At 39.9% G+C, this 18949-nt stretch overlaps 4 protein-coding genes across 4 annotated transcripts; 2 read left to right on the forward strand and 2 right to left on the reverse strand.

Annotated features, from left to right (window-relative positions):
• Window positions 1-1023: 1023 nt before the first annotated feature.
• ccdc34 (coiled-coil domain containing 34) lies at window positions 1024-4205 on the forward strand. The gene is made up of 7 exons (XM_083916887.1): window positions 1024-1133; window positions 2095-2361; window positions 2493-2637; window positions 2827-2934; window positions 3085-3243; window positions 3346-3475; window positions 3688-4205. Exons 2-7 carry the CDS (start codon window positions 2108-2110, stop codon window positions 3888-3890), a joined length of 999 nt encoding a protein of 332 aa, XP_083773013.1. The 5' UTR covers window positions 1024-1133; window positions 2095-2107; the 3' UTR covers window positions 3891-4205.
• A 1012-nt stretch (window positions 4206-5217) lies between these two features.
• rab19 (RAB19, member RAS oncogene family) lies at window positions 5218-8626 on the forward strand (the record flags this gene model as incomplete). Its single annotated transcript, XM_083916891.1, has 4 exons — window positions 5218-5268; window positions 5894-6082; window positions 7292-7475; window positions 8143-8626. The coding sequence occupies 4 exons, from the start codon at window positions 5218-5220 to the stop codon at window positions 8415-8417; spliced, it is 699 nt and encodes a 232-aa protein (XP_083773017.1). The 3' UTR covers window positions 8418-8626.
• Window positions 8627-8741: 115 nt separating this feature from the next.
• On the reverse strand, window positions 8742-12525 carry hdhd5 (haloacid dehalogenase like hydrolase domain containing 5). Its single transcript, XM_083916884.1, has 8 exons — window positions 12292-12525; window positions 11742-11957; window positions 11522-11634; window positions 11123-11216; window positions 11005-11038; window positions 10705-10879; window positions 10413-10601; window positions 8742-10293 (listed from the first exon to the last, which is right to left on the reverse strand). Exons 1-8 carry the CDS (start codon window positions 12400-12402, stop codon window positions 9876-9878), a joined length of 1350 nt encoding a protein of 449 aa, XP_083773010.1. The 5' UTR covers window positions 12403-12525; the 3' UTR covers window positions 8742-9875.
• A 2030-nt stretch (window positions 12526-14555) lies between these two features.
• On the reverse strand, window positions 14556-18657 carry ccdc77 (coiled-coil domain containing 77). The gene is made up of 12 exons (XM_083916883.1): window positions 18614-18657; window positions 18205-18247; window positions 17734-17920; window positions 17487-17629; window positions 17261-17357; window positions 16617-16707; window positions 16309-16397; window positions 16028-16176; window positions 15617-15878; window positions 15324-15449; window positions 15040-15192; window positions 14556-14750 (listed from the first exon to the last, which is right to left on the reverse strand). Exons 2-12 carry the CDS (start codon window positions 18231-18233, stop codon window positions 14604-14606), a joined length of 1473 nt encoding a protein of 490 aa, XP_083773009.1. The 5' UTR covers window positions 18234-18247; window positions 18614-18657; the 3' UTR covers window positions 14556-14603.
• Window positions 18658-18949: the final 292 nt, after the last annotated feature.

The raw sequence follows: 18949 nt of genomic DNA on the forward strand, positions 1-18949 counted from the left end.
GCATCACCAATCAGGTACAGAGTCATTCAGGTATGGGCCTAGAAAGAAAGAACCTTTCATGTATGAAAATATGAAATATAGGCTACAATCCAAATCAAAATACTTAAGAGTTAAAGTTGAGTTATAGTGCATAAGTATGGCCGTTACAATCTGTGAAAGTTTGGGATAATATAGAAAATGCATTTTATATAGGCCTACATCAGCTTTTTATAATATGGCATATATTAGTTAGTATAATATTTACAAAAATCACATTTGTATAATTTTCTGACATATGAAGAGACTGCGTTGGATACATAATATAAAAATAGGTCAAGACAACACAACTATTTGGATGTAGACAATTACACACGTATGCAAACACGTTGAAGGGACAAACGTATTGAGTGGTTTTAACATTTAACCGAATCCCACTTCTATTTGTTATTACATTTTAGTTATCCATAATACCATTTCTCCGAGTCTAAATTGGAGCTGTACTAGTCAGAATGATAATTTCAGATATCCACAATGAAATTCTTACTGGTACAAATGATGTCCCTTTTGTCATTCCTCTGTATTGGGATTTCAATTATAGTTATCTACATTTTTGATATCTAGAATGAACATTCTGGATTTTTGTAATTGATGATCTGTACAATTGCAGTTGCACATGTCCGTACTGACATTTTTACTAGTTGGATAGTCAAAATGACATTATGTATATATGCAATGGTTTTCCATTTGGGATATCTGAAATTAAAATTATGACTTGTAACAACTGGATGGTAAATATCTGAAATGGGAGTTTTTCCTAGTATGAATTACATGACAGATATCCATAATGTGCATTCTACATATCTAAAATGCAATTGTGAATATCTATAATTGAAAGCTCAATACACATGAATGGTAAATGTGACGTAGTTATTAAATGTTAAACCGCTCGCCATAAACGTACGCTCTTAAAAGCGTCCAGCGTCCCCATGGTTACAGAAGCAGCGTTCTGTTGAGCGTGGGGGCGTGTTGTATCATGGGAAAAAAAGTTGTTTGCAAATCAGTTCCAGGCAGCGTTGGTTAGAAAAGAAAAGAAAAGAAAAGAAAAGAAAAGAGGATCACAACAGCGACACGTATCTTCAAATATACACACAAAGGTGGGAAATGTTTTCGAGAAAGCCAGAGATACTGCACGCGTTCACTTTGGAGTTAGCTAACATAATCATGTATACGTTGGTAGAAGCTAATCATCGCTAACAGTTATATGCATCACCAGTCGGACGCCGTTCGCTGGTATTAGCCCTATCCGGACGGATCTGGTCTGCAGCAGTTTCCGGGGTCTTTTCGTGTTGCTTTTACTAGTTGATCGCATACGAAGTGCAAGTAGAGTTCGTTTACGCACTTCTAAGGATATACAAGTGAAGTTTCGTATTTGTACACGGGCATTTAAATGTCAGTTTAGTATAGAAAACTGACGTTGATGAGAGAAAGCAGCGGGGACGTTTGGGCGACGCTCAGCCTGAGCAGCTCAGGTGGTGGTTACATTACATTAAAAATGGAAACTAAGAAGACTTTACGGTGTATTTTGGAGCTGTTAAAGCATGTCATTTTATTGAGATTATTGAAGTACGGTCCGGGATGTTTAGGCAACATGACGTTAATGTGGACGACCAGCAGCTCCCAGTGTTTACGGCGAGGAGATCGGACCGGCGTCCTTTTGAACACTCTTGTTAAAACAAAGATAAATTAGGCCGTTAAAACAATATTTGGTTACAGATATAAGAAGTTAGACCTTAGTTTTACACCATTAAATTGACGCAAAACATTACACCACCATTTATATTCGTAGGTTCAACAGAAAGTTTGATAGAATTTAGAAAAAAACTGTCCGACTGGTGACACAGTTCCGTTAGCTTCTTAGTGGCCAGAGTGCTAACGTTAGCTCCACTCAGCTAACCGTTAAACCAAGTTGTTGACACGAGCACCAACTACTTAGTTATGTGTGTGTGTTGTGTGTCACTGAAAAGCTGCTTATGTGTGTTTGACATTAGTTAACAGACAACACGGAGACATTATGGAAAACACTCTCATGTGTCGACTTTGTGTTTTTCTCAACAGACATCTGTTAGCCATGTCTGGGAGGAGGATGCCGGACTGCCCTGGCTTCAGCTCGACCCCTGTCAAGACTAGCCAGGGGAAAAAAGTTCTGCACACATCAAAGGGCTTGGACGACGGGGTCCTGTCTGACGATGAAGACACATTCTCCCTACTTTCTCCCATCTACCATGACAGTTACGACAGTGATGAAGATCTAGAGTCCAGTCCAGCTCCGCACACTTCACCCAGGCAGAGTGACACCCCCAGACTCAGAGTTTCACCAGTCAGGTACTGCTGAATCTTCCAAGATCCTTTTTATTCTGAGTCAAAGACCACAGACTGCAGACTCCATGATTCAGACAGACACTATATAAGTGTACCGTGGCGTGTGTCTAATTATTAATCTGCTTTTGTTACAGATGTGAGCTACCAAGATCACCTTCAGTGCAGTTGTTGAATGCAGCAGCGGAGCCTGGAGGATCACATAATCTCAGTGCATGGGAAATGTGGCTTGTGAACAAAGCCAAAGAAGACCGTTTCAAATTTGAAAAACAAACAGAGGAGGCGAGCTAGAGTTAATTATAATTTATATCATTGTGCAACTACAGCAGTGGTTACTTTCCTCATGTTCCTCTTGCTTTTTTCTGTTTCTGAAAGGCTAGTCATAGTTTTTCACCCATTATTTCTAAACTATTCTTACTTCACCTCACTTTCTGAATCTCAGAGTATAACATTTTATATTGCTTGAATTAGGAGCGGTTACGGAAGGAAAAAAAAGAACAACAAGAAAGGGAGCAGGAACAGAAAAAGATTGTTATTGAAGAGAAGATCCAAGAATGGCTTCATTTAAAAAGAGAACAGGTAGTCAACTGCTTCTTTAAACTCAGTAACACTACACAAAGCACCATAGCGCACTGACTGTAATTTGTCAGAGTTTTGTTTAATTACACAGTAATGCTACATTATCCAATATTGACATGTCTGTTATTTGTTTTCTTCTTACAATCCCAGGAGAAGCACAAGCAGCTGCTAAAACTGAGCAAAGAGGAAGAGGCAATACAGAGGCAGCGGGAGAAACAGAGGGAGATTGAACTGAAAGCTCAACAAAAGTACAAAGACTGGCTGCAGAAGAAGAATCAAGAAAAAATTGAAATGGAAAAGAAGGGAAAAGTACTGTGATTGTTATTCTGCTTTTAATGAAATGTTTTTAAATTTAAATGTTATTTTAATGTTGTTTGTATAGATTCTGAGAGATCATTTTTTTCTCTACAGGAGGAAGCTGCCCTAAAGGAGGAGCAGGAGAAAGAGCGCCGCAAGAGGGCAGAGGAGAACTTTAAGGACTGGCTGGCAAAAAACACTGAAAAATGCAGAGCGAGTCCCAAATCAGCTGGCTACCCAACAAGTAAGGTCATTCAGTCATCTAGGAATTATAGGCTTTATTCATTTTGGAGAAACTGATGTCATATAATAGATCAAATCTACAGCAAAAGCAATACAACGGTTCGTTATGTTGGCTTCAGACTGCATCAAATGTGATTGTAGCTTATTAGTTTAATTTCCCTAACTTATATTTGTTATGTATCATGAATCACCATCAGCTTTGATTTCTTGCAGGTCCCATCGACAAGTCCTACCCATCACCCAGCTTCTATAATCCAATCCCCTGGAAGCCGATTCACATCCCTCCTCCAGAAACATCACTGAATAAGACATCTGGCAAGAAACTTCAGAAACAACGAAAATGCCAACAAAGCTCCAGCACCGCTTTTAGACTGAGAAACTCTTTGGGTGCAGCACAGTTGCTGCAGAGGAGATGACCCAGCAGGCATACGTCCATGACTGATACAGTAGCTTAGTTACGGCTCAAATGTGATTTCATCACTGCTCATGTACTCCTCCTCTTGAACTGAGGCACTGCTGAATCACATGGGTATACCATATGTATTTTGTTTTGTCATATTGGTGTACACGGGAGAGCTTTGGTAATAATGCACTAGCTCAAATTAGTTCTTTGAGTCTGAATTTTATGGGATTTTTACATGATTTTACAAGGATGTTGATATTTTGTTCTTGAGTCAGCTTTCATACCATAATAATACCTAGCATACATGCTGTCATGGCTAGACATTTAAAAGCATGGAGTCTGTTGTTTGATCCTTTAAATTGGATTGTTTTGCTTTTTACATAAAATAGACATTATCAAAGTTATTTACTCCTTGTGTCCTTGTCTTTGTCTTATATGTGCCATCACTAAATGTTCAAGAAAAGCACATTTGATTGCATTCAACAAGGCATCGACCACACAACAGAAGGAAGGTGTCTGGTGGTCACAGCCAAAGATAGACCCAGCTTGGTCAAGTGCCCCGTACACTCACACATTGTTCTGTGTCCAGCTGTGCCTTGTTCTTCTGTGGGCTGAGATGACGACAAAACAAGTGAGGGGGTGGAGGGAGAGAGAGAAGGAGAGAGAGAGATTCAGAGCAGTATGTTCTTTCTGTTAACATTTCACTGTGAAATCAATGTCTGCAGCCTGAGGTAAAGAGATTTCGGTTACACTTTGTTAGATTATCCTGTCTTTAACTACATCTTTTCAATGTGTCATGTTTTGTTCATGTTTATGCTACGCATAACCACTTTGTGTTGAGTGCTGTGGAATGTGTTACTTGACAGTAGTCAGCGAGGGGACAGATTGTGAAGGGCTTTTTTTTTTAAAGTCCAAAAAACATTCTTGGGACCAAAGGACAGCTCTTAAGACACATGTCAAGTGTTTACACTCTAACAGGAGAAATTAAAATGCAGGAGCAGTTGAAGCTGTTTGCTAAGGGATATTTGCACACTGAGCTGTGTATGCAAAAGATGTCTTCATTGAGACACACGGTTCTGTTCAGAGTTAGCCTCCAGCACTTTGGCTCTTGGTGGACCTCAAACTCTAAACTGGTCTTATTAAAATGGTAAGTCAACCAGTTAGTTATCAAAACAGCCAGAGCTCAGTATGTGTAACTCTATCTAACCCTATCACATCTATGTGTTTATGCCTAAATTAGTACTTTTGGTTAAGAACAATGTTTCAGGTCATTGACTTTTATTTCTGCCTTTTCAGCTATTGTGCTCTATTACAGCACCTGAGAAAACCCATATCCCAAGATGCAGTGGTGCAGGTGGGCTGGCAGTTGGAGATCACACCTACTGAGACAGGTAGGAGGCGTGTCTATAATAGTCTCAGAATGAAAGTGAGGGGGGAGAGGTGCAGAGGGCAGAGAGACTGACAGTCTAAAGGGCAGCAGTGCAGACTAAACTTGTGTTTAAGACTACAAGAATGGGCCTGATAGTGTAGCGTAGACATGGAAACAAGCACAGGATGAAGGAACACATCTTTTGGATTCTGACTTATACTTCTAGGAAAAAGGGAATTTGAATCCTCTTTTATGGGATAATTAAGTTGATTTTGAAGTTGATTTTTTGCTGAGTAGAGTTTGTGATGTTATAAATGACAGAAGAAGCAAGCTGTTGGAATAAAAACTGGATTTAAGAGTGAGATTATTCATCATTTTAAGTGTTTTTCTTAGATCTTTTTTTATCTCTGACTGGGACAACTTTACCCGCAAATCACACATATTCACCTGGAGCTACTATACAACAGCTGGTATAAACCTGATTTGCCCTTTTTTGGGATGGGTTGTTACTGTAAATAGTCTCAGTTTTTATTGACACAACTTGGAAGGAACCAGTTCTGTTGCATAGAGGCACAGAAGTCTTGGATCTAGTGTTTCAGTCTCAGTGTGGTGTTTTCTGTGTATATATTCCTCCCTTCACCATGCAGTCTGCGGGGCCGGAGATTGAGGACTCTTTCGACTTTCTTTTTAAAATCGTCCTGGTTGGGGACTCAAATGTGGGGAAGACCTGTGTGGTTCAGAGCTTCAAGTCTGGTATATTCATCGAAAAGCAGCAAAACACTATCGGGGTCGACTTTACTGTTCGAACCCTCAACATCGATGGCAAGAAGGTGAAGGTAGGTGCACTCGTTCATTCATAAGTTTTCAGCTGACACATTCATAGTTTACAGCTTGTAATGCACAATCAATTACACATACATTAGGGATCAGGAAATTTGATCATGGGTATATATATATAGGCTATCCCATGGATATGTGAGATGTGTCTGTATTTACTCTCAGTCTAAAGGCCATATACTAACGAAACAGTATTTACTCTATACACTCCATTTACTTGTTTCAGTTGATCAGTATTGTTTTCCTTTAGAGAAACAGGAGTGGCTTACTGCTTTCTGAACATGACATCATCTGTCTGTTAGCTTTCTGGGTGTGATCATTTGTTAACTGCATGGATGTCTTGTTATGCTAATTCGTTGGAGGTTGTGTACACAAGCATTGTTCAAAAGGGACTGATCATTATCAGAGTTCACATCATGTCCGATTAACATCTTATGTACGTTTTGTAAATACTTAAAGGTCCCATAATATTCCATGTCTTCTGCATCTGCGCTTTCTTTGTCTCTGCGCGGTCATTGCAGCAGTGGAATGACTGCAACAGAACTGTAGCGGCACTTTCTACCTCTAAAACGTATAGTTATGACATGACAGCTGTACAGAGGTCCTGACGGCGCGTTTAAAGGTAGTTTATGAATACAGGCTGAGTGCATTTCTCTGTGGATTGAGCATTTTAATACTTTCATAGTATTTATATCACATCTCAACCTGTTTTATAATAACACTTTTAACACATCTTTTGTAACCATTTAAAGCAATTCTTACCTTTCTTACCATTTTTACACTTTTCTTTTGTAATCTTAAAATGCTCCTAACAAGTGTATGGCACACTAAAATGTAAAAGAAATCCACCCGGTGTTTTCATATATTTCTGATAAAAGTCTGACCAATCATTTTATTCGGTCCAAATAAAATTATTTGCCGAGCTTCCTGCCTGTCATCCGTCGCTCCGTTTCACTTGCACTTGCGTTCCTGCTGCGTTCCTGCTGCGTTCCTGCGTGCCATGGGAAGTCCAAAGTTTCGGACCTCCAACTAGACAAAGTGCACTGGAACGCCTGTTAAAGTGGAACCTACTAGTGAATTCAGGGTTGGTCTATCTACTCGCAGGGGAAAGGGGTGGGACTTTGGAGGGAAGCGCTGAGTGCTCAAGAAAAGGTAAGAATTGCTTTAAGCCATTTTGGATTCATTTGTGTTGTGCGTTGTCATTACAGATGCAGGTGTGGGACACAGCAGGACAGGAGCGTTTCCGTACCATAACACAGAGCTACTACCGCAGTGCCCATGGGGCCATGGTGGCCTATGATATCACACGCCGCACCACATTTGAATCGGTTTCCCATTGGATCAGGGAGGTGGAGCAGTTTGGAGCTGCTAGCGTGGTACTGATTCTCATTGGTAGGTAGAGTGGAATTAACTGGTTTTATCTTGGTCAGTAAAACCCAAAACATATTGCTAGAGAGTAAGACATAATACACCAGTGGTTCCTGACTGTTTTTGAATGATAAACCCCAATCATTCTCTAGTTTCAGCTTTCATATAATCGTAAAATTAATATCTTTTGGTTTGGGGCTGACACCTTAAATGATATATCAATCCACAGAAAACTATACAACTATTTTGATAATCATTATTTAATTATTTAAGTCATTATTTAAGCAAAAATGCTAAACATGATCTGGCTCCAGCTTCTCAAATGTGAAGATTGGATGTTTTTCTTTGTCATATATGATTTAATATTTTGGGGTTTGTACTGTGGATCCGCGAAAAACAAGAAGTATCAATACATCGCACTGGGATCTGGTAAATTGTGAAATCATTTTTCATAATTTTCAGTAATTTTACAGACAAAACGATTAAGAAAGTTTCAAATTGCGATGACCTTTGGTGCTTTGCCCCTATGATAGAGTTGTTCTGTGTTACCTGCCAAGTGATTAGTGCTATATTTTCAAAACAACATTTAGCTCTAAATTACATGATAGCTATACCATCAGTGGTTATATTATGTAAGGAAACACCTGGTCCACTTTGTTTGTTACACTTCCTGTTCTGTTCATCCTTTTAGGTAATAAGTCAGACCTTCAAGCTCAGAGGCAGGTGTTGTTCGAGGATGCGTGCACTCTGGCAGAAAACAACGGTGCGCTGGCTGCTCTGGAAACCTCAGCCAAGGAAGCCCAGAACGTTGAGGCGGCCTTCGTCCTCATGGCCCGGGAGCTGCTAGCACGCAACGGCATGACCATCATAGACGAGATTTCCCAAGACTCACCTCAATTCATGTTGAGTAATAGCTCCCACTCTATACATAACTCTGTGTCTTCTGATAAAAAGTGTGGGTGCTGAGGAGGCTATATCAGGGATATGTTTGAAAAATAGTGTTTAGAGGAAACTGCATTTTGTTGCATTGTGTGTGTGTGAAAGTTTTGTACATATTGACTTTTAATATTTATATGGTTTTAGAATTAGTAACAGAGGTTTTAAAGGGTGGTTGCTTAACATATTTTGTATTCTTCAGAGGGTGACTGCTTCTGAATGTGATAGCCACTCCAGCACTACACACCACACCTCTGTAGGAGGACTCTGTACTAAGACTGTACTACAGTACACAGAATATTTTCACTTGACAACTTTGTGTCTTTCATTCTTTTTAATTGTTCTTTTGAGTCACTATGGCCTTTTCAGTATATCACAGACAGTTTTAACCAACAATTTAAGTCACCTGCAAAACCTACATACACACACCTGTCAGTTACAAATATAACAAACCAGCACCTACAGAAATGTTCAGTACTGTCAGTACATCTACTATCCCATAAAAGTCTTCAATTGACATTAACCATTCATAGATTTTCATTACGTTCATAGTTTGACAGAAAAATAGCAACTTCTTCATTCTGACAATTTCACAAAATAAAATTAAAATAGAATTACCTTGTTCTTAATTGAGGCTAAAATAAAATAGAAAAAATAAAAAACTGATGAGGTACTAAAGTGAAACCTGGCATCTTAATCGCATCAGCATCAGTGGTTATATGTACGTTCACCCTTTCTTTAAAAAAACAAATCAAGCTGAAATATGAAAGTAAAAACAAACAGCAGAACTGGACTAGTTTAGACCTGGTGGGGGGACAGGTATGCTTTGGGAAGGCAAGATGACCCTGTTAGGTAGACGGTTGTGTAAGTAATAAATCCATCTTCTTCTGGACAATATGTCTCGTCACAGATAATTATGGAACTCTTTCTGGATTAATCCGAACATTATACAGTTTAAGGTGTAACTACGTTTCAACTCTCATCCGTGACCTTACAGACGATCGATAAAAGTATGACTGTAGTAAAAATGTATGTAACTCAACACCAAGATTTCATAACAATCCATGTGCGTTTAAAAAAGAGAACAGTAATATAGATTGTGTCAAACAAAGGCAAGAAAACGCGTCCCAAAACGTTGTCCTTGACATACTGTATGTAGGTAGTTGTAGAGCCATTAGAAACAGTGATGTGTGTGTGTGTTGTTCATGAAAAGTCTTTGAAACACACTACGATGCATTAGCAAGTTAAAACTTTCCTATATTTAGTGTAAAACTGCATATTTTATGCATTTTGCAGCTTATTCTATGGCACTTTATGAAAATCTGTAAGAAGGAGACAGGGAAACAGCTACATCTCCCTGATTATCAGGCGCATAGATTAGTTAAAAAAACAACTCATAAAGCTTCTGCTACTACCAGTTAAGGGCCGCTACAGCTGTTAACTGGACAGCTGGGAGATGAAGCCTGAGTTTGAAAGCCACTCATTATTCTACTCCAGAGGCCAGCCTTCCTGCTGAAAGACCAGCTCCACCGCTTCCTTCACATCCTGCACCAAGAAGGACGGCTGTGTGAGGTTTGGGTCAAAGCGGAAGTCCCTGTGACCGTGGAAGATTCGTTGCTCCGTGACAGTGTGCGTTGGGTCTGAGGGCAGCTCCTCCTGGTCTCTGCTGTACACTCCTGTGCACACCAGGATGGAGCTGCACCCGTCTGGGAGGTCCTCCTCTGATCCGTACTTGCTGCACGCTCCGCCTAATTCTGCCGATGTCATTTTGAGGACGTCAGCTTCGGCCAAAGGATCGACACCTCCTCTGCCACTCTTAGCCTGCATCTGGGTCCTGGTGCGCTGAGAAGCCTGAAGGTAGTGGTTGTAGAGGTTGGCGCCGTATATATCAGACATGGGGTTATCACTATAAAAAGCGATAGAGTGACAACACATTAAAAGGAGCTCTTACACCTAATCACACACAGTGTTCGACAAAAGGAGCTCAGCAGGATTCTTGAGTGTTGAGATCACTGAGTCACCCACCCTATAGCATACAGCCTCTTCACAGGTGTGGTCCAGCCAAGTCTCTCAGCCTGCTGTCTTATCAGCAGCTCAGCGTAGTTATAAGTCACCACACTGGGTTTACCAATCAGAGCCTCGTACTTCAGGTCGTAGCCTGTGACCTTCTTGTACAGGCTCTCTAAGCACACCAGGAACATACCGTGACCAAACCTATGAGGCAGAGACATTCAGTGTAATAACAATAGTAATAATGCTTCAGGGTGTGATGTACATTTTGATGTGTGTATTTTTGACACACACACATACTGTATACCTCGGATTCTTCGCCTCGGCCATCCACAGCAGGTCCATGTTACAAGCCAGGACCGGGATGTGAGGGTACTGCATCGAACTCCAGGAATTATCTGGATTCCCATTTGTCAGGAGCACGTCAATGATAAGCGCGAGGTTGGTCTCCCATCTGATTGGCTCACCAAATAAGATGACAGCTGTAGGAACAAACAGGCCAAGAAGGAAATAACATAAAAGACAGCCATACCTGTGTTCATTATAAATTCTTAATCACTTAGCATCAGGCTTATAGCTTCTATGGCAACTACGTGTGGAAACATACCGTCTATCGGCCGTAAGCCTTTAGTGGGGGGAATCTGTAAGACATTATACACAATTGGTAAGATGTTTCACTTATTTGTAACTGAACAAAAACTGGCTTTAATATTATTACTACTTACACTGTCTTTGGGCCTTCTATTTTGATCTACGATATCTAGAAGGGGATATGCCTCCCTGAGCATATCTATGGTAACAACATCCTGAAAGCCCAGGCTGAAGTTTGGTGGGTTAAAGTCAAAGACATGAGCAAGAGTCACAGCAAAACAGAAATGAAGGAAATACTTATGTCTATCAAAAAAATCACAGATAGTCTCTCTTCCCAGAGAAATCTGTGAAAGGGCCTCACTGAGACAGTCAGGCAGCAAAGGGAGCAACGAGTACAAAGATTAAATACTGATAACAACGATAAGAAAGTGGAACATGAACTAAAATACACTGAACAAACAGAACGTGCACACTTTTAAGGTTACCATCCAGACAGTGCAGAAATGCAGAGTCCCTGATTAAAGACAGGATACTTGTGAGCGACCTCTTCCACAGGACCCTGTCCTGACACCAGCACGCGCATTTTCTGGAACTGGGTGAACATTCGCAAAGGACTGTGGGACAGCATCACCTGGTCTGGAGACACCTGAGAAACAGGATTGTTGTCAAGGGATAAAAAACAAAACAAAACAAAAGACAAGGCAAGCTGGGGACACTTGTGAGGATGATTTAATGGTTAAGTGTCCAGTTTACCTCCACATCAAGCAGATGTGACAGACTCTCAGCTTTGGCCTGCCTCATGCAGTTTCCAGCATTGGTAACAAACACCACAGGCACTTTGTATTTCCCATTGCGGTCCACCAGGTTCCTGAAACACTGCTTTGCTTCGGGTATCGGCGTCCTGCCCCGCACCAGCACCCCATCGATGTCAAAGAGGAGCCCGAAGGAGCTGGAGCCCTGAGGAGGGAGCTGGGACAGAGAGTGGTGGCACATGTGCTGTATGAAAACATGGCTTTGTTGTTCATTAACTTGCTGTGACAGTCTGAGCAGTCGACATGTCACTTATATACACAACAGGGAACTGCGTGAGACTTTGTTCCCAGGGTATATAAATGACACAGCTTGTTTTATTGGAGTTGATAAGTCACTAATGAGTGAACTGGATGAATGAGATAGTAATAACTGAGGTTGTAAATGTGAGGTGTGTGTGTGTGTGTTGCCCTTAGCTTAAACAAGTGGATGACTTAACTTTGTCTTCATTCACTTCTATTTTTAATAAAGTTTGAAAAAAGCATCCACTTACGTAGCTATAATTCCGTGAGGTCGAAGTCGAGGTGTTTACTTGTTTTGCTGCTCCCTCACAGCTTGATTTCAGCAGCTGCCAACCGGTTTTCCAAGACCTTATTCTCTGCATTTCTCCAGGCACTTGTGTTTAAAAGCCGACGGGTAAACAAGAGATAATAACAGGAAATAAAGCTAACTGTCTACTTACGACTGGAGAAATGGGTCATGGTGTCTGAAACGGTGAGAGTCAATACTGAACTCTGCGCTCTCTGCTCATGCTGACATTAGAGTAGCTGCCATCAGACAGTACACACAGCAACATCTGATGACTAGCGATGCGCATGCGCAGAGCCGCATATCCACCGGAAACGCTGAGTTCGTGTTTGGAGTAGAAATGAAACTGAACTCACTTTACAACTGAAACTTAACCGCAGCGGTTTCAGCCTTAGCATTTACATTTGGAACAGACATTCTGTAATACAATATATTTTGAGTCTACAGTGTGCTAATATTAATAATTAAGTTGTTAAAATTATCGCAATTTATTGGAAATGCAGTGTATGCATATTTGTAAATGTATTAAATATATCATACGTTTACTCTTATACACCTTTATCGTTTATATCTTTTTAAACTCTGTAAACTTTTATACTGACAATTAGCACATTTGCCATTATTTCATTTCATTGTTTATTTACAAATTTCTCTTTGACTGCCTTTGTCATTTGTGTTATATATTTAATTTCATATGATTTGACTGTAGGCTACCTTCCATTTACACTTGGGTTGTAATACAATGGAAATATGTTTTGATTGTTATATACTAGAATGCACATATTATTTTTTAATTACTAAAATTACACCTCAAAAGGTATTTTAAAACAGTGAGCTAGCGTACCACACTGAAATTAACTTTTTTTAGACCGTAAACTTAGAGTATTGTTAAACTACACTCACCGGCCACTTTATTAGGCATACCTGGTGCTTAATAAAGTGCCAGTGTGGTCTTCTGCTGCTGTTCCCTATATGCTAGAAAGTAGGTCGTGTTGTGTGTTCACAGATGCTCTGTTGTTACTGTTGCCTTTCTATCAGCTTGAACCAGTCTGGCCATTCTCCTCTGACCTCTGGCTAAAACAAGGCATTTGCACCCACAGAACTGCCGCTCACTGGATATTTTCTCTTTTTCTGACCATTCTCTGTAAACCCTAGACATGGTTGTGCGTGAAAATCCCAGTAGATCAGCAGTTTCTGAAATACTCAGAGCAGCCCGTCTGGCACCAACAACCATGCCACGTTCAAAGTCACTTAAATCACCTTTCTTCCCCGTTCTGATGCTCACTTTGAACTGCAGCAGATCGTTGCTGCCATGTGATTGGCTATACACTATAATAAAGTAATAACTATACTGTGTAGCTTCTCCTATGACTGTAGCTTGTATGGATATTTGACATGCAGTGGCAAGATACATTTTTTACAATCCTGCATTTGACCAATGCCTATCTTAAGTGAACTTATTTAATTTTCATAAAACATGTATTCTTGTTTTGTTCTTATCTTTTCACAAAATAACAGCAGCTAAAATAAACGAGAGAAACACTTTGATTTATAAAGAAAACAAATTGAGACACAAAGCTATTTCAATAATGGAAGTGGTGCCTGTTTTTACAGCTAACACAGATAAGTACTAATATGTTACTAAAGCAGTAATTACCAAGTATTTACTAGGTATCCTAATTTGACATCTTAATGTCACATTAGAAAAAGCACAGATGTAAACACAGTGCATTCTGACTCACTGTTAAACCGTCATGGCTTAGTGGGACACTTGATGAGTTAGTACAGTACTTTTGATCTGTATATGTTTTATATATATTTATATAACCATTGTAAATTTTATATTTTATACATATACACACTATATACTGTTTTATATTTCATTTTTTACAGATATGTTGTCTGTATAATACTGTTGCTGTTAAATATGTTGTTTGTATAGCTGGAGTTTGAAACAAAAACAATTTCCCCCTGGGATTATTTAAGTATTTTTGATTCTGAACAGATCCATCGTTAATTGTATTAGTAACACCTGTGTCCTTCCTACTATGACAATTCCTGATGTCTGCTGTGAAGAAGCCTATGACTGTTGGCAGAATTCATTCAGTCAATAACTGTGGGTGTTCATTTGTTTAAAATATCTTTATTATTCCAAAGTACAAACTAAAAATGACATTCAGTCCAAGTTGCAGTAATAAACACAGAAGCACAAACATAACATATGTGACCTGGATAAACCCCACATATAGACAGGCAGTAGACACCATGGTCCAGTCCTTAGCTAAATCTTAGCTCGTTTTCCAGTCCATAGATCTTAGCCTTCAGCGCCATCAGCTCACCCTGAACCTTCTTTGTCCTGCCATTGGTCTGACGTACCTCGTGTAGAATGGCTAAGTCCTGGTTGGGCCCAATATTCAGAGTAGCCTGAAACAGTGGATACATTACACAAGATTAAACAGTTAAAATGTTAACAGCAGTATAAAAGGCAGGAGGCCACAATTGTGATATCATTTCTCGTTTTGTTTTCTTTAAAAAGGTAATAATTCATTTATGATATGTTGACATCACATAGTTTCTGTGTTCATGATTAAAATTAAAAAAAGCTCAAAACATGCTTGTTGATGTGATGAAATTACAAAATAATATTTACCTGAAGATAAACGAAAATTAAGTGAAAAAAAGATATAATATTCAGAAAGCTTTTTTTTTTAACCTTGAGGAGTTGTTTTTCCACATCTTTGAATTTCTGTCTGAGATGCTTCAGGTCCGTCTTGAAGCCCTCCACCTCCATGGCCCTCCTCTTTTCCAGTGCCTCATAACGCTGAGTCATCATCTGAAGACGCTTGGCCATTTTGTCTGAACGCTCCTGCACACAAAGATGTAGAAAGATAAAAATATAAGTCACAAGAAACTGGAGGAACGATATAAAATATGTGCAGTGAATCAGAGATGTGTATGAGGATTTTACAGACATAAGCGTCGGTCCAGTGATGGTACCTTAAATATCTCTCTGCCCACGTCCCCTTCCTCTCTGATTTGGGACAGTTCTGTCTCCAACGTAATACACTGCTCCCTGTACATCTCTGCCAGACGGTGGGCTTGCTTCAGATCCTCCTGCATGGCCTGATGACAGATTAAGTTAAATAAGGTAAGAAAAAATAAATTCCAACAACACCACAAAACAAAAAGAGCTTTGATATTCTATATGAAGGGAAATGGTTATCAATACATTATTCTACAAAATGGATATATTTTAAGTTATTTTAGAATAAAAAAAGGACAAATGTTACTTTTAGCTCCTCCTTGTGCGTCTGCTGTAACTCTGGCTGAGGCCGCGGGAGGAGTAGAGCTGTGCTGCTGCTGGTCTGCCACGTTCGGCCTGGCTCTGCACCGGCAGACCCAGTCTTCCTCAGACGGTTGTGGCAGGAGTCCAGCTCCCTCAGCAGCCGGTCCTTCTCCGCCATCCAGCCTTTCTCATGAGCCCGTGTGTCAAACTTTAGCTGTAAGAAATCTCTGGTGCTCTCATACAACAGGTTCTGCGTTCGCTGGAGCCTGAGGTTTCAAAATGTGAGAAGAAGTGGGAGTTATAACAAGTCATAATCTGTCTTCCACAAAAATGAGGGTGTTGAAAGAGCATCGTTCCTAAAATCCTCAGATGTTGGTAGTACAGTTGTGGTGAACGACTAAAAACGCAGACCCACTTGTCACTCAGAGCTGTGATTCGCTCCTGATCTCTCTGTTGTTGTGCCTGTGCCTCCTCTGCTTTAATCCGTCGATCCTCCATCAGAGACTCAACCTGCTCTTTAGCCAGACGGGTTTGTTCCTCCATTTGAGCCTGCAGAGCATCCACCTGGAAACACAAGCAAAAAAATATATTAGTTTGGTGCAATCGTAACCAAAACCGTAGACACAGGAGAAGGGGGGAAAAGTTTAAATCCCTTGTTAATATATATATATTAAAAAAGTGGACACCCAGATTTACCTGCAGTAACAGCGTCTGGTTATCGTTCTTGTATTGCTCCAGGCTCTCTCCATTTACCCCGTCTGCTGATTTTGTTCTCCGGCTACTCTCTGCTTAAACACACATGGAATAAGAATGTTAGAGTCTGTCAGGAGCACTTAGGCCTTCTGTGTTTGAGTTTCTCCTAACAAAAAAGAGTACCAGACCAGACTATTTTTTTTTAGACACAATAGAGTGTCGATATCTTTAAAGAACTCAACAGAACAGAAAAATAAGCTCATTCACATCTTCCTTCAATCATAATACATGTAGAAAAGGCATTTTCAAACCTTTCTTGGTGGCAGCAGGTCTTGACTTAATTGGCCTGAGATTGAGATTTTCCTCCGATCTGGACTCAGAGTTCTTCTGTGTGACAGTGACCTGAAATGTAGTCATCACATATTACAGCTGTCTTTAAAACATTGATTTTCTCTCTAGTCATTTTACTGGCGTAGACTGAATTCACAGTAAGAGTGAAAATAAAGTAATAAACTCAAATTAAAGAAGAGAAAAACTTTGTTTTAGTTTTATTTAAACTAGGATGTGTGACTGTGTCATTCAAATATGCTGCATGCAAACGTTTGTGGAGAGTGGAGACATCTTTAGCCACTGTTAGAGCTATATCTTAGTCAAACAACTCAGCCCAACAAGTCATATGGTTAAGTAAGAAGCAGGCCAGAAAACATAAAATCGCAGTTTTTAATGCCCTCTTACAGCATGCAAGCTAGTCAGTTTTCTTACATGTGGAACAAAAATCAGGAATGGTTTAATGGTTAGTCAAACTTTTTCACTGCAAATAAATGGTAAAATAGTTGTAACTAAACACATTAAAAATGTTTCTGTTCCGATTAGCATTTATTAAGGTAATCACTTGTACCTTGTACCTGACAAGTTGAACTGTGAGAAAGGTCTATGACGGAGTAAGCATATGTACCTTGTGAGGAGGTTCCCGATGGAAATACGTGATCTCTCCTGCATCAGGACCCACCAGGGCAAGAAGGTGCTGGATTTTTTTCCTGTCCTCCAACTCTCTATACAACAGTGAATTAGGTTAGATCGTTTCATGTAAAGAATAAAAAAAAAAAAGGTAAGTAATACAATAGACATGTTGTAGAGGATGTTTAAATATCTGCTGGATTCATCATCAAACGTGCACCCACCTGATTTTTAGTCGGTCGTTTTCTGCATAAAGCCGAAGAGACTGTTCTCTCTCTTGGAAAAGGTAGGCCTGCATGTCACTAAGAGCGTTTTGCAGCTCTGAAATCTCTCCCTCACGCTGTCGTACCTCCCACTGTAGTTTATGCTAAGAGGATATCCAGGACAGAGAGAGGATCCGTTAAAATTGGGTGAATATACTCTTGCATATGTGAAAAGCAACGTCACATATGATTCCAAGCTGTTTCTCACCTGGTCTTCTGTGATGCCTTTATACTTCTCTAGCATCTGCAGCAGCTCCTCGTGTTCTCCGTCAAACTGGGCGATTTTCTGTCTGTAGAACTCCAGTAGCTCCCTTGAGGGACGCAGGTAGGCCAGACGTTCATGGATGGGGGGAAGTGGGGAGTCAGGCTCTCGACCAGGGGTACGCATGTTGACTCTGCAGTAAAAACTATCTTTTAACATAACATATTCCGTACATTACGGAAGCAATTTTTTAGAAACAGCAAGAAATGATTGAATTATGGAATGTTTAATGATTACCCGACCATGTGAACCCACTTCATGAGTGAGATTAAATCAATGTGGTATAAGACCAGACTGGCAAAATAAGCATAGCCATAAGCATCATTCAGAGCGATTACAGTCAAAACCATAACATATTTCTCACAACACTCTCAGTGCTACAGAAGACCAAAAACATGTCCGTCCTCCTGATCATACCTGTGTGGTGTTTTTGTTGGAGATCCCATCCCAGCAGACAACACTGAAAACAAAAGTGAGAAAAATGGTGGTTGTCATCAACACAGCAAATATGGTTTGTTGTTGTAACTCTCACATACTTTTTGTAACAAAAGGCCACACAGACAAAGCTTGGATTAGAATGTGTGGGGAAGGTTACTATATATATAATGTAAAAAATAGATGTGATTTTATACACACTTGCTCTGTTAATAGACTGTGGTCCATTCCTACTAACGTTATGCCACAACGTTTATCTTTTTTCCATGATATACTGATGAAGCTTTAGATTTACCGAAAATAAAGAAAGCACGTAACAGTACAACAACAAAGGTAAATAGTACATTTATTTCAGGCGATTTTGGCTAACACACTAATACATTTTACATACCCAGAGTCTTTCCAAACACACTATCTCCTCTCGGTGTGTTGTTGTCCGTTGCTATCGAGCTTTTGAAACCCGGAAGTTCCCGCCTCTTTTTCTTCTTCGTGGGAAACTGGAGCGAAGTTGATGTTGATATTTCCCCACCACGTCACTTATGTGGCAGTTAGTAAGGTAGAGTTATTTTGCAATTCAACTTGTAAAAAAACACTTGAGTTACAGTGAATATAAAACAATAATAATATAACAATATATACAGATAGAAAGTGTAATAATAAACATGCAATAGAGTTTTACTGGAGGTCCTTAATAGAGGACATAAATGCAGAGCATGGCTTCTACCAT

This window comes from Echiichthys vipera, assembly GCF_963691815.1.
Source record: "Echiichthys vipera genome assembly, chromosome: 7".
Classification (NCBI taxonomy): domain Eukaryota; kingdom Metazoa; phylum Chordata; class Actinopteri; order Perciformes; family Trachinidae; genus Echiichthys; species Echiichthys vipera.

Coding starts and splice junctions, on each gene's coding strand:
- ccdc34 (XM_083916887.1), top strand. CDS start 2,108: ATGTCTGGGAGGAGGATGCCGGACTGCCCTGGCTTCAGCTCGACCCCT. Junction 2,935..3,084: donor TTCATTTAAAAAGAGAACAG/GTAGTCAACTGC, acceptor TTACAATCCCAG/GAGAAGCACAAGCAGCTGCT. Junction 3,476..3,687: donor ATCAGCTGGCTACCCAACAA/GTAAGGTCATTC, acceptor GATTTCTTGCAG/GTCCCATCGACAAGTCCTAC.
- hdhd5 (XM_083916884.1), bottom strand. CDS start 12,402: ATGCAGAGAATAAGGTCTTGGAAAACCGGTTGGCAGCTGCTGAAATCA. Junction 11,039..11,122: donor ATAGAAGGCCCAAAGACAGT/GTAAGTAGTAAT, acceptor AATGTCTTACAG/ATTCCCCCCACTAAAGGCTT. Junction 10,602..10,704: donor GCCGAGGCGAAGAATCCGAG/GTATACAGTATG, acceptor TCTGCCTCATAG/GTTTGGTCACGGTATGTTCC.
- ccdc77 (XM_083916883.1), bottom strand. CDS start 18,233: ATGGGATCTCCAACAAAAACACCACACAG. Junction 16,177..16,308: donor ACCAGACGCTGTTACTGCAG/GTAAATCTGGGT, acceptor TTGTGTTTCCAG/GTGGATGCTCTGCAGGCTCA. Junction 15,879..16,027: donor ATCACAGCTCTGAGTGACAA/GTGGGTCTGCGT, acceptor TTGAAACCTCAG/GCTCCAGCGAACGCAGAACC.